The sequence below is a fragment of the Callorhinus ursinus genome, unplaced genomic scaffold (assembly GCF_003265705.2).
Source record: "Callorhinus ursinus isolate GAN/ISIS: 27379988/994484 unplaced genomic scaffold, GSC_fseal_2.0 scaffold14, whole genome shotgun sequence".
Taxonomy (NCBI): Eukaryota; Metazoa; Chordata; class Mammalia; order Carnivora; family Otariidae; genus Callorhinus; species Callorhinus ursinus.
The window spans coordinates 39,452,119-39,464,316 of NW_027397076.1; the positions used below are offsets into that span (position 1 = coordinate 39,452,119).

Here is a 12,198-nt window from a genome sequence, read left to right on the forward strand (position 1 = left end):
CAAGCTGTTGACTGGGAAAGGAAAAAAGGGAGGGCGTCAGGGAGGAGGAAGGAAGGAAGGAAGGAGGGGGAAGAGAGGGAGAGAGAGGGATGGCAGTGGGAGTAGGGAGGGAGGGACGGAACCTTAATCATAATTCATTTTAGTAAGTGTAAACTCTACCGTACCTCCAATAATATGAAAGTAAATTTTAAATGGTGTTAGAGTCTATCATTGATCATAAGCCTTAAACTGACATACAGATCATTGCTGCCAGCGAGACGCTGGCAACAGCAGCAACACTGGCACTTGTCACTTGGCAGGCAGTTCAGAAACTAGGCTGAATTAGGAATGTGTAGAACTTTTTTTTTTTTTTTGGCACACAATAACAGTAATTTTTAAGCAACCATTTCAATGCAAGGACCTAAAGTATGAACCTCCCGAGTACATCTGTACAATCCGTAGTGATGTCACCTCTCTTACTCCTGATATTGGTAACTTGCACCTTCGCTTTCTCTCCTGAGCAGTCCGGTCAGAGGATTATTAATTCTGCTCAGTTTCTGGAAGAACCGGCTTTTGGTTTCATTGGTTTTCTGTTTCTGTTTTCTATTTCATTAATTACCAGTCTTTAGTACTTCCTTTCACCTGCTTACTTTGGGTTTGCCTTTCTTCTTCTAGTTCTTAGGGTGGAAGCTGAGATCTATTTGGGCCCTTTCATCTTTCCTAACAGGCATTTAGTGCTATAAATTTCCCTGTTTCTACCCTTGATCCCATTGCGGAAATGGGCACGTTAGTACAGAGCGCATGCAGACACAGGATTCTTTACTGAGGGAAGAGGGGGACCTGAGCAGGTGACAGCTACAATATGCCCGGCAGGTTCTGAATTCACTCTCCATTTCGCAGAGGCCGCAGAGCCTCTCCCTTGCTCCCCTCTGCCCCGTTCTCCTGCTTTCTCTGCGCTCTCTCTCCCCCACTAGCACAAGGCCCTCGAGATCTAGGAGTACCCATTGCTGACTAACTACAGTTCCTGTGCTGCTTTACCTTAAAATTTTGACAAAGTCTAACTGATTCAACAGCCTGTATCAGTCTAAGATCCAACTAGCCGTGGTCAGGGGCACAGGGTCGTATTACATGTAAAACTCCTTTCCAGGGCTAAGGACTGCAGGTCAGGGAGCCTCTTTGCAGGCTAGCCATTACTCGCAATGTAAAATTGTTTAAACAGATACCATGGGATTTCACATGTGTGGAATCTAAAAAAGTAAATGAACAAATAAGCAGAAACAGATCGATAAATACAGAGAGCTGACATTTGCCAGAGGGGAGGAAGATGGGGTGGGTTGGGCAAAATGGATGAAGGGGAGCGGGAGAGACAGGCTTCCAGTTTGGGAATGAACACATCCCTGGAGAAAAGGATGGCACAGGGAATACAGTTACTGGTACTCCAGCAGCAGGCCACGGTGACAGGTGGGAGCTATGCTTGCGGTGAGCACAGTGGCGTGTACCGAGTTGCTGAATCACCATGTTGTGCACCTGAAACTAATGTAACATTGTGTCAACTACAGTAAAAAAGGGTGTTTTTCAAAAAGCATAAGAGGGATGCCTGTTGCCCACGCATGTATCTCTTCAGCCTCTGAAACCCTCTGAAGATGATCTGCAGTTAGTATTTGAACAAGTATGGGGCACTGGTTAAAATGGCAGATTCTCCAAACCCCGTACTGAAGATACAGATTCAGCTTTGGGGTGGGATGCAGAAAAATCAGGCTTTTTAGAATTACTACCTCGAGGGATGCGGAGAAAGGGGAACCCTCTTACACTGGTGGTGGGAATGCGAGCTGGTGCAGCCACTCTGGAAAACAGTATGGAGGTTCCTCAAAAACTTAAAAATAGAGCTACCCTATGACCCAGCAATTGCACTACTAGGGATTTATTACCCCAAGGATACAAGTGTAGTGATCCGAAGGGGCACATGCACCACCCCAATGTTTATAGCAGCAACGTCCACAATAGCCAAACTATGGAAAGAGCCTAGATGTCTACCAACAGATGAATGGAGAAAGAAGATGTGGTGTATATACACAATGAAATATTACACAGCCATCAAAAAAAAAAAAAAACAACAACGAAATCTTGCCATTTGCAACGATGTGGATAGAACTAGAGGGTATTATGCTAAGGGAAGTCAGAGAATTATCATATGATCTCACTCAAATGTGGAATTTAAGAAAGATGACGGAGGATCATGAGGGGAAGGGAGGGAAAAATAAAACGAAATCAGAGGAGACAAACCATAAGAGACTCTTAATCATAGGAAACAAACTGAGGGTTGCTGGGGGGGAGGGGGGATGGGGTCCCTGGGTGATGGGCATGAAAGAGGGCACGTGATGTAATGAGCACTGGCTGTTATATGAGACTGCTGAGTCGCTGACCTCTACCTCTGAAACTAATAATACAGTATATGTTAACTGAATTTAAATTAAATTAAATTAGCACCTCCAGTAGGTCTGGAGGCAGTCCGTGACTAGCACGGGAACCTCATTTTGTCTTGAAAGCTCTTCCAACAGATATTGAACTGCCCCTTCCCAAGCACCAGCTTCGTAAGAAGTAACTTTCCGTGAGACCTACTGTACCTCCACTCCATTGCCTGAAGTACAAAAGAACAAAGTTGTACAAAGTAAGTGGGGGGCGGCGGGCACGGGGTGACACAGGGAACAGAAACTTTGTTCCTGGCCTCACCCACACCCCTACACCCTAGCTGGTTGTCTTCCTTGAAGCGCATTCCCCTCCCCAGCACACAAATTCCCAATTAGAAAGCTTACCCAGAAGAAAGGCAATGGAACTTGGACTGTCCTGAAGTCCCCCATTACGGTGCTGACTTTGTATTCTCCGACAAGGGTCTCTTATTGATAAGGCATTAGATGATAGGCCCGACTACCTAAAAGTCACTGACTCTGAACATGTTCCTTGAGAGGTAACACATGCAAGAAGAAACATTTGAAGTTTGCCATTTTGAAAAAAATCTGAAGACCCCATTTATAGCTCAGTATAACACATTGGAGTTTAAGCTGAAGCCTTCCTACCAGCAATAGTAATAATTCAAGGATTCTAGTGTTCTGTCCAGAATTCCTAAAATTTAAGCAAATCTTACTGCACTTGAAAATCAGAAAGGCCTCGGGGCGCCTGCGTGGTGGCTCCGTCAGTTAAGCTTCCAACTCTTGGTTTCAGCTCAGGTCATGGTCTCAGGGCCATAAGAGCGAGCCCTGCATCAAGCTCTGCACTCAGCAGAGTCGGCTTGAGACTCTCTCGCTCCCTCTGCCCCCACCCTCTCTCTCTCTCTAAAAAAAAAAAAAAAGAAAGAAAGAAAAAGAGAGAAAAGAAAATCAGAAAGCCCTTGAGAGCAAAGCCCCCTGGCACTCTACTTCAGAGAAAAGGAACTGCATGGGATTTCATTAATCCCTCTTACCAATTAAGGGTGGCAAAAACGAGGGGAGGTTGCAAACACCCCCTAATCTGGGCCACTTAAGAACCAGATGCATTAAAGGTAAAACTCATTTAGAAAGACTGAAAGGAACTATTCTGGTTAAAGTTAACTCCCTTCCAAAAAACAAAGCCAAAACCCCAATTGCTTTTGAAGTATTCAAAGAGCCCTGAGTGTTCTGCTGTTTGTGTGTAAACATGTAAAAATGCCAATATTCACATTTCCAAGAGGGGAAGGAGAGAGGCGCTTTTGGGGTTCAGCTGCTGCCAAGTCTTGCCTCAGCCAAACATGAGTCACAAGTGTCTTTGGAAACTGTTATTTAAGATCAAAAGGGTCTGTCCTCTACCCTGCCATTCTCACCTTGCAGGATTATAGGGAAAGGTCTGCCAAAAAAACACCATGGAACCAAAAAGCACCAGCCAAAAAAAAAGCACCCCTGCCGATGACATTTCATCTGAAAGTTATTTAATGCTGCCCACCCCCCTCCGGCTACCCCATTACCCCATTTCCTCCCCTAATCCTCGTACAAAGCTGCTCTTTCGCACACCTAATTAAGCACGCGGTCATTCACACCAGACAAGTGTGCGCTTTAAACATTTTCAATACTTGGGTCTCCTGTGTTCCTCTGGAGAGGCTCATCCTTGATGGGGGAGGAAAGCTCCAGCCTTCGCAACCGGGAACTCTGAATTCTCCCTAAAGCTACTCTTCCTTCGGGTGGTTCCAGGGAATTCTCGTATTAACTGCAGTGAGAACACTGGCCTGGCTCGCGGCCCTGTCAGTCTCTCCCACACAACAGAACCTGCAGAATGAAAATACAGGTAGATGCTTCACTACTACATCCCTTACAACCACTTCAATGGGGTGCTAAATGAACAACACAAAAGGGTGATAGAGCACTCAGACATCAAAGCTGTCCATTTCCCACAAATCCCAGCTGCACCCAGAGGCTTGCTTTCAGATGAGCTGCCCATTACTGGCAACAGAAGGGGCTTTTCATCGGCACTTTGAACTGGAGAACTGGACAGAGCTTCCAGGGGAGCGGAGTGGCAGGGCAGCTTAGCGGCCAGGACCTGGCTCAGCCACTCTCTCAGAGTGGCCGCCGGCAAGCTGCGGGACCTCAGTGCGCTTCCTCATCTGTAAAATGGGGATGCTGACAATACCTACCTCACAGGGGAGGAAATGAGTTAATACATATTAAGGTTTTTAGAGTAATGCTTGGCACACTGTAAACACTTTGAATTTGCGATTATAGTATAGAGACTCCCCCCCCCTTTTTTTTTAAGATTTTACTTATTTGGGAGAGAGTGTGAGAGCAGGCATTGGGGGGGGAGGGGCAGAAGGAGAGGGAGAAGCAGACTCCCCGCTGAGCAGGGATGTGGGGCTGGATCCCAGAACCCTGAGACCATGACCTGAACTGAAGGCAGATGCTTAATGACTGAGCCACCCAGGTGCCCCTCCCCTTTCTTTCTAACACAGAAGGCAAGATACCATTCTTGAGGATTTTGCAAAATACGAAAATTTAAACAAGTTATCAATTGATGACAAATTTTGACAAAAAGCCTAGGGCAGGAAGCTAACTCCCTTTAAGGGATAAAAATTCCAAAAACCCAGGCTGAACTCCCAAACTAGATTCCATTGAATATTTCACCAGAGAGATCTACACAAAGCCATCATTTTCTATCATAATATTTTCACTTCTAAAACAGCTATGGTACTTGCAATGTTTTTCCCTCACCCATGGATACAGCTTTGCTATTTCACCACCGCCTCTAGGGGGCAGTGCAGCAGTAAAAACGCTTGCCTGGAGCAGGCACGGGGGTGGGCACAGAGCCTATACCCAATCACCGCTGCTGACCCCCAAACACTCCCCATCCCACCATCCCGCGTGGGACAGTCATGCTGACCAAAAAATACATTTTTTTTTAAAGATTTTATTTATTTATTTGAGAGAGAGAGAGAATGAGAGATAGAAAGCACGAGAGGGAAGAGGGTCAGAGGGAGAAGCAGACTCTCTGCCGAGCAGGGAGCCTGATGCGGGACTCGATCCCGGGACTCCAGGATCATGACCTGAGCGGAAGGCAGTCGCTTTAACCAACTGAGCCACCCAGGCGCCCCCAAAAAATACACTTTTAATGCTGAAAGTGGTCTGTTTCAAGGACGGGAGACTTAGAGGCAGGAAGGGAAGGTGCAGGGAGAGGATTCTGAAAGAACAGAGATCCCCTCCTGTTTTGGTAGGGGCCACAGGGAGTCCACTTTAAATTAACTCTTTGTTCACGTGCTTTATACACTTTTGAATGTGTATTTCACAGTTAAAACAATTGTTTTAGGAATGTATGGTATGGGCAGACCTCAGCTAGGGTCTTCTTCTCCAGAGGATAAGACAAAGGAAAAGCAACATTTGGGAGAGCAAATGTGCCCCACTCAAGCCTAGTAAATCTCTGCGTTCCAGCACGTGTCCTCATGGGTCTGCAAAAGCAGCTCCTCCCACTCCTGTGACCTTTTACCTGGCATATTATTATCATAAATAAAAACACATGTACAAACATCAACTAACAACTTCGACTTTTAATAATGGAAACAATTTGCCATTCCAGAAACACAACTGCAGGGAAGAAAAATCTTCCCTATAAAAATAAACTCATCAAAATTATAAATATTATAACTTTTTTACTTCTGCAATTTAAAATGCTCCCCTGCAATACCACCCCTTCATTTTAACAACATTCCGGTACCATCACATACTGAAGAGAAAACAGTATTACAGCAAAGCTTAGTTTAATTTAACCTAAGAATTAGTACAATGATTTTTAAAAATCTTTGGCCATCGTGGCCTTTCTTCTTTTATGCATGAAAAATGCTGCTGCAGGAACCAGTGTTTGGGAGAGAACGTCAGTATTCCAAGAACTAAGTACTGACAGAATTTCAATACAGCAAGTTTTCCAAACTGCAACTTGTAGTGCACACGACAAGGAGCGAGGTGCTGGGTACTACAGAGGAGGATGCCTATTTTAGACAATCTACTTCAAGTAAAAAAAAAAAAAAAAAAAAAAAATTCACAGATAACCATCAGCTACTACTTTACGTTCTAACAGTGTCTTCTTCTGAGAAACAAATGCTTCACAAAATATAAGCTTACTGGGTGGGCAATTAAAAGACCAGGTGGCTGATAACAGTATACTTAAACCCAAGCCGCAGTCTGAACGGTAAAACCAGTATAAAAATCATGAAGGCATTCCCTGAACAATAAAGGTAAAGTGTTGGATGATAATGTCACTAAAACCTCATCGATGCACTAAAAAGAAGTTACATGCAAAATTAAAAAAGATGAGCCATACATATTTTATAGCTAGTTCTATTTTTTTTCCCCAACTCTCCTTAATAAAAAGCTTAGGAAGATAGGATTGTCTCAGTAAACAGTAACTGTGTGCACAGCAGACCACCGCGTACACCTGCCTCCAACAAGATGGGTGCTCTCTGAAAAGTCAGAAGTGCCACCAAGAGGGGAACAGAAATGCAATTTTTAAAAGGCACAGTTCACTTAAGAGGCAAAGAAATGAAGCACCTTGGAATTTCAAAAAGAATCCATTAGGTGTCACCAAAGTGTTGACAATTCCTTGGGAATTTATAAACAAAATATATCTAGACTAAAAATAGATCATAAGGCCCCTTCAGAACCACAGCACGGCTTTCCTATTGTTTTCGGATTGACTGCTGTAAAAAATGAGGTTATTTAAGCTGCTTTAAGGAAGGCTTCTATTGCACATGCCTTTCTTTGGTTGGTAGGAACATGCACTTTTGTTAAAGCATTTCCAGAAAGAACCCCTCTTGTATGGTCAGCTCGTGGGCAGCGGGGGCGGGGGCGGGGGGGTCCTCCCTTTCTGGCCACCGTCCTCCTCAGAGTCAAGTACTCCTTTTGGAAGGAGGATCTGATGGCCCTGGGTCTATAATCCACATCCCCATTCTACCTCATGGAAGAACAGACTGCAATTTGCAAAAGAGAAAGGCAGGGGGAGAAGAGGGGAGAGTGGAGGTGGAGGAGGGGAAGGGGGGGAAAGAGGGAAAACGGGGAAGGAAGCGGACTGATTGTCACAAAAGTAGGCAGCGAGCTCTCTACCTGACAAACCTCCAGCCAACAGGAAAACTGCCACCCTCCACCCAGTCTCCTTTCCACTCAGAAGACAGCCGGGGTGGGGGAGACCGGGGCCCCAACGTAACAGGAGTTAGCCATCGGTCAGTGCCCCACCGCCCGGAGATGCCAACCCCCCCCCGGGAGGGTGGGGGAGCACGGAGACCGGTCCCCAGAGAGGGCAGCCCCCGCTGCAAGACCCCCGCCCCGTCTGGGCCTGCGAGGTCCACCTGCCGGGACGCTCCATCGTCTGGGCAGCTGCAGACTGGGATTCCCAGTTCCTCCCTTTGGTCTAACTTCTCCTTGCTCTGGTTCTGTTCCCACATCTTACCACCAAATCAGTCAACACCACAGTGGGTTTAACATCTCAAAACCGAATGCTTTCATGTCGTCTATAACCAAATACACCTTTCTCCCCGACCATCAACCCCTCACCCAAACCGCATTCCCGCAGAGCTCCCCACTTCCACTGGTGCCTTCCTCCAAACTTGCTCTTCACGTTCTCTGTCCAACTCCCAACCAAACCCTTCACAAATGCCCCCGAGTTCCTAGCTTCCCGTGCCTTTCAATTCACATGGATCGCTTCTGACATTTAAAAACAAAACAAAAAATGGACAGGTAGTTTCAACATAGGACAAGTATTCAGATAGATTTCCTTGTTAAGCTTCTTAAAAAAAAAAATCATTTGCACATCCTTAAGCTTAACTTCATCACATAATTAACTAAAACAAAGTAAGGAATAAAAATAAACCAAACAAAACCCAGAGTCATGCTTCCAAGCCGTCTAGATTGCTCCAGATGAGAGCAGATTCACAGCTTCCCGAGAGGTGACCCCGCAGGGCTGTTAGACCAAGCGGCAGAATCCCGGACAGAAGAGGCCGAAGGCGCGGGACGCTGCGTGACCAGGTGGAGGGAACTAGATCTAGGGATCAAGGGCGGAGACCCTAGCATCATGGGGCACGAAGACAGCCCTCCAACAAGAGAGACGCCGGCTGCCGGTTCAGACGCGGGTCCCGCGCCTCTCCTTGGTGAGTGGCAGGGATCCCCGTGCTTAACCGGGTTTCCACACCTCACTGAGGGCTTCCTCCAGCTTCTGTCGGTAGGCCGCGTAGCGCCGCTTCAGGCTCTGCAGCTGCTCGTCTTCCTCCTTGTCCAAGATGCGCAAGAAATTCTGTAGTTCTGGAAGGCTGAAGGCTTCCCACTGCGCAAGGACACAAGAAGGAAAAATTCCAGGTGAAGTCAGAATGTAGGCATGCTGGCCGGGAGCACGTTGGGGGGGCCTCCCCCCGCACCCAGGCCCACTCGTGCCTCTGCCTGCCTCCCGTAGCTCCCCACAACAGCTCTCACTGGGGCCAAAGCCCTCCGGGCCCTAGGCGCACTAGACACTGTCCCTGCTGACCTGGCCCCTCTCCATCCGACCGCTGAGGCATCAGAAACCACTGCCCTCGCCCTCTCCCTGCAGTCACCACCATCACTGCCGCCACCTTTCACCTCCCACAATCTTACCAGCTCCGAAGCAGCTCTCCAACTGGCCTGCTCTTCTCTACTACCTCTGCTGCCCCCTATGCATTCACCATCCTCTTCTCCAGCCCCGGGAGGACCTCACCCTTCTCCGTGACCTCCTCACTCCACTCTTCTGTTCCCCCAACAGCCGGGCTGAGTATGAATACTCTTCGTAAAATGCAAATCTAGGCATGCCCCTCCCCTGCTAGAACCCTTCACTGGCTTCCCCTGGTTGTTCCTGCTAAGTCTGAAAGACCCTGACCCCTCTGGCTCCCCTCGTTCTCACACTGTCTCACATTACCCACGTTCTCCACTATGCCTGGCAAACTCCTACTCAACCTTCAAGTCTCAGCTTAAACGCCACTTCCTCAAAGAAGACTTCCATGATTTCCTTCCTCCCTTCCTTCCCACCCAGGACGATGTCTATTAGAAGCTCTCACTGATCGTAGCCCTGATCACAACAGATTTAAACAGTACGACAATTATTTGCTCAGCATCTCCCTCACCTACACTTTACCTACACTGCAGCTGTTGTGCTTCTATCTGGGCTTTGCAGTTGTTTCCCCAACAGCACCTGGTACCTAGTAGGCACAAAGTAAACATTTCTGGGGTTTAAGAAAAAAATTTTAATTGATCAGTAAAGGTCAAGAAAGGTACTTGACATCACCAGGGAGGGTTTTTGTTTGTTTTTCAAGCGACACATCCTCCCCTTCCAAAAGGGGGCCCTGGGTCCTGGGCTGAGAATCACTGCCTCAAACAGGAACAATTTCTTTCTTTCTTTCTTTTTTTTTCCTAAAGATTTATTTATTAGAGAGAGAGAGAGTGAGCGTGCACAACCACACAAGCAGGGGGTGAGGGAGAGGGAGAGAATCCCAAGCAGACTCCCGCTGAGTGTGGAGCATTGAGCCCTACGCCCACCGGGCTCAATCTCACAACCCAGAAACCATGACCTGAGCCGAAATCAAGAGTCAGACGCTCAACAGACTGAGCCCCCCCAGGTGCCCCAGGAACAATTTCTGATGGGGAACTCCCAGGGGTGTGGGGAGGGAAAAGACCAGAGATAACCTAATACAAGTAGAACAGATGGAATAAAACCACCAAGTAGGCACAATGGTAGAAGACTTTCTGGAGAATTCTGCCCTGGTTATTAAGGAAAATAAGAAACATGGAGTAGGAGAACAAAACTTTCTACATCAGAATGTTCTGTTAATTAAAACAGCACTGTCTTGCTAAAACTCTCCAGATCAAGCTCCAACTTACAGGTAAACAATTTACAAGGCATATTTATGTATACTTTTAATTTGTGACTCAAAACCACCTTTTAAAGTCCCACTTTACAGAATTCAAAACTGAGGGCTGAAAAGACTGGAAGATTTACCCAAGGTAACCTAAGCTAACAAGAGGACCAGCAGGAAGCAGAGTCCTGGTTTCCTAACTTTTAACCTGAAACTGTTCTCACTGCATCACACAATGTTCTACACAGACAATTCATGCCATTTCCTGTCTGGGCAGAAGACAGAGACCCAGGGCTTGCAAGATTTACTCAAGTGTCGTTTTAAAGCTGGCGTTTGATCTAGAAGGACAGTACAAAGGGCGTTTTTCTTTCAACTGAACTGGCCTAAATTCAATCCTCCCTGGAGAGAAAATGGCAAATGATGCATATACAAACATAATTTCTAAATCACTTTGGCAAAAGGAAAAAAAGATTTTAGAAAGTTCTAGATCTTTCGTGGTAAAGAAACTGCACCTTTTTTTTTTTTGACATTTCATTTTTTGATTGCATTTCCTTTTATTTCTCTTTAAACGAATGAGCCTGGAGATGTTAGCAGCAAACATATGGAGAGTATCGACTTTCATAGTTTAGCTGGATTAGGGTAATTTGGAGGCAGGAGTGAAAAGGGCTCTTTGGGTGGGAGGGAGATCTCTTGCTTGCGCTCTTTCCACCTCTGAAAATTATAAACCAAGAGAATAGTTAAGGGGCGCCTGGGTGGCTCAGTTGGTTAAGCGACTGCCTTCGGCTCGGGTCATGATCCTGGAGTTCCGGGATCGAGTCCCACATTGGGCTTCCTGCTCGGCGGGGAGTCGGCTTCTCCCTCTGACCCTCTTGCCCTCTCGTGCTTTCTATCTCTCATTCTCTCTCTCTAATAAGTAAATAAAATCTTTAAAAAAATAAATAAAATACAAAATAAAACTCGGCAAAAATATAAACTTTAAAAAAAGAGAGAATAGTTAAAAATATAGAAAGATAGATATTGATATATACACATATCAATCATAGGCTAACTTTGAGTTCATTTCGGTCAATTCAAAAACACCTGTCCTCCACAGACCAGCTCCCCCCCACACACACGCCAAGAGATAGAGAGAGACAGCTGGATGCCCACCCCCTGGCAGGAATAAAGTCACTAGATTCGAGCAGTAAAACAGGGCCAGGTGCTCTCTATAGTGTAAAGCAAGAATGAACGATCACTTACCTCTCCGATTTCATGTTCACGAAGAACAAAACTCAGTGTGTCTGTTCTGGGCCCAGCCACCAAACGCAGGTAGAGTGGATGCTCGCGGTCTGAGAGCTTACAGGCGTAGACTGCGTAAGCAAACAGGCAGCCCGTTGGAGTATTTCGTCGATCCCCGGACCGTACGCCCCGCTTTCCAGCCCCTCCTCCAGATCAAGGCAACAGCCCCCGTCACCCAGCCACCAAGTCACTGTCCTCCTGCCCCTATCACCGTGAACAGCCTGCGGCGGAATGAAATCTACACTACCTCCGTTCTAGCTGCACAAATACACACTGTGCCTCTATTACAAAGGAAATAATCCTCCAGAATGAATTTAAATGGGCATTAGTTAGTCCCAGGATGGGCCTGTAATTCATTCTGCTGCTCCTTTCAGAAAGCAAGAAAATACACTTACAAAAGCATCTGCAACCCCTTTAAGAAACAGTAAAAATATACCATGCAAAGGACATGAAATCAGAGCGAATCCGTCTATAGATTAACTTAGAATTGTGAGCAGCTACAAACAAACCAAGCAGTTCGAACGCGGGCTCGGCTGGCGGCAGACACAGCTGTGTCTCCTGCGAGAGAGAGAGAGAGAGAGAGAGAGAGAGACAGACAGACACAC

The 12,198-nt window shown here is 46.5% G+C and overlaps 1 protein-coding gene across 1 annotated transcript in view; it reads right to left on the reverse strand.

Annotated features, from left to right (window-relative positions):
- Positions 1 to 5,998: 5,998 nt before the first annotated feature.
- The window catches only part of RASSF3 (Ras association domain family member 3), a 68,242-nt gene continuing 62,042 nt past the window's right edge, over positions 5,999 to 12,198 (reverse strand). The window contains exons 4-5 of the mRNA XM_025882850.2: positions 11,555 to 11,664; positions 5,999 to 8,778 (exon numbers count right to left, since the gene is read on the reverse strand). Coding sequence (XP_025738635.1) covers positions 8,629 to 8,778; positions 11,555 to 11,664 — 260 coding nt within the window. The 3' untranslated portion in view covers positions 5,999 to 8,628. The remainder of the gene's footprint in view (positions 8,779 to 11,554; positions 11,665 to 12,198) is intronic.